Source organism: Vicia villosa, linkage group LG4, assembly GCF_029867415.1.
Source record: "Vicia villosa cultivar HV-30 ecotype Madison, WI linkage group LG4, Vvil1.0, whole genome shotgun sequence".
Lineage (NCBI taxonomy): Eukaryota > Viridiplantae > Streptophyta > Magnoliopsida > Fabales > Fabaceae > Vicia > Vicia villosa.
Window position 1 is genome coordinate 132,882,811 of NC_081183.1, and position 1,785 is coordinate 132,884,595.

At 37.7% G+C, this 1,785-nt stretch overlaps 1 protein-coding gene across 1 annotated transcript; it reads left to right on the plus strand.

Annotated features, from left to right (window-relative positions):
• The first annotated feature begins 273 nt into the window (after nt 1–273).
• Nucleotides 274–1,329, plus strand: LOC131597893 (uncharacterized). The gene has a single exon (XM_058870553.1). The coding sequence runs from the start codon at nt 274–276 to the stop codon at nt 1,327–1,329; it is 1,056 nt and encodes a 351-aa protein (XP_058726536.1).
• Nucleotides 1,330–1,785: the final 456 nt, after the last annotated feature.

Here is a 1,785-nt window from a genome sequence, read left to right on the forward strand (position 1 = left end):
ATTAGGGGTAAACTTTGTCCGTCTATTGTGGCGCTTGGGGTGGTTGATACGAATGGTAGGACTAATCTTTTGAAAAGGATTGAATCTTTGGAGTTAGGTGGAGATTTAAAAAAGGGGGAGGTAAGGAAGGAGAATAAAGAAGGTGTTCAATGATTATAGGTTCATTGAATATTAGGGGGGGAGTGAATGCACTCAAAATAAGGAGGATTAGCGCTTTGATTAAAAAAAGGGAATGCAGATGTTTTTTTAATTCAAGAAACTAAGATTGTCAACATGGATGATAATTTGGCCAATTCTTTTTGGTATTCTTCGGAGATGAGTTTTTCTTATTCAAATTCGATAGATAGATCGGGAGGTTTGCTAATTTTATGGAATGACAAAGTGGAGGTTGTTAATAGTTTTAAGGGAGAGGGTTATTTAGGAATAAAAGCCTCTTGGGAGAATAAGTTTTATTATGTGATTAATGTGTATTCGCCTTGTCTTTTGATAAAAAAGATTGAGTTATGGAAGAAGTTGATTGAGCTAAAGGAGGCCTTTAAGGATGGGGAATGGATTATGGGAGGGGATTTCAACGCAATTAAAAACTCAAGAGAAAGGAAGGGCCGAGGGGTGTACGTGAATAAAAGAGATATGGAACTTTTTTCGGAGTTTATTGATAGAAGTGCGTTGGTGGACATTCCTTGCAAAGGAAAAAAGTTTTCTTGGTTTAGCGAGGATGGGAAGTCGATGAGTAGAATTGATCACTTTATCGTCTCTAACAAAGTGGTGTCTAGATGGGAGGTTATGGGTCAATTCATTGGTGATAGGGATATTTCTGATCATTGCCCAATATGGATTTTGAAGGACCAAAGGAATTGGGGACCAAAACCATTTAAATTCAACAATGAATGGTTTAGCTTTGATTCTTTTATTCCTTTTGTGGAGAAAGAATGGAAAATCCTTAAGGTGGAAGGAAGAGGAGACTTTGTGTTAAAGGAGAAACTAAGGCTTCTAAAAGATAGATTAAGGACTTGGAACAAGGAAGTGTTTGGTAGAATTGACTTGGAGATGGAGGATGGTGCTTACAAGATGAATTTGGCCGACGATAAATTAGCCTCTGACGATGTTTTCAACTTCGATAGCACCTTGGTGTTTAGAAAGGAAGCGTGTAGTAAATTTTGGAAGAACTTGAGAATAAAAGAAAATATGTTATTACAAAAGTCTAGATTGATTTGGATTAGGGAAGGAGACTCCAATAGCGGTTTTTTTACACATGGTGTTGAAACAAAGAAGGAGAAACAATCATTTAGGTCCTATTCTCTCTTCGGAAGGATTGGCGGAGACGGTTGAAGAGGTTAGGGAGACGGTTTTCAAGCATTTTGAGGAGAAATTTGTGGAACCGAAGGTTTCTAGACCTTCTTTAGAGGGCATTCCGTTCAATACTTTAAGTAAGGAAGAGGCGGAGGATTTGGAGAGACCTTTTCTTCAAGATGAGATTAAAGAGGCGGTGTGGGATTGTAGAGGAGATAAAAGCCCGGGGCCGGACGGGTATTCTTTTCTCTTTATTAAAAGATGTTGGTTCTTTATTAAAGATGATTTCTTCAATTTCTTCGACTATTTTTTGGAGGGAGTTCTTTTTCTAAGGCTATTGTAGCGGGGAAAATCTGATATCGAAGCCATAGGATTGACTCGAATCAATATTTCATTTGAAATCGCCACCGCGCTTTATTTTTTCAAAGGAAAAGGAAAAGAACGTAAAACTCAAAGTTTTGTTTTTAAAACAAGAAAGAGATCTCAGGTACGGGT

Excerpts from the sequence above, each read along its gene's own strand:
- LOC131597893 (XM_058870553.1), top strand. The coding sequence starts at position 274 with ATGGATGATAATTTGGCCAATTCTTTTTGGTATTCTTCGGAGATGAGT.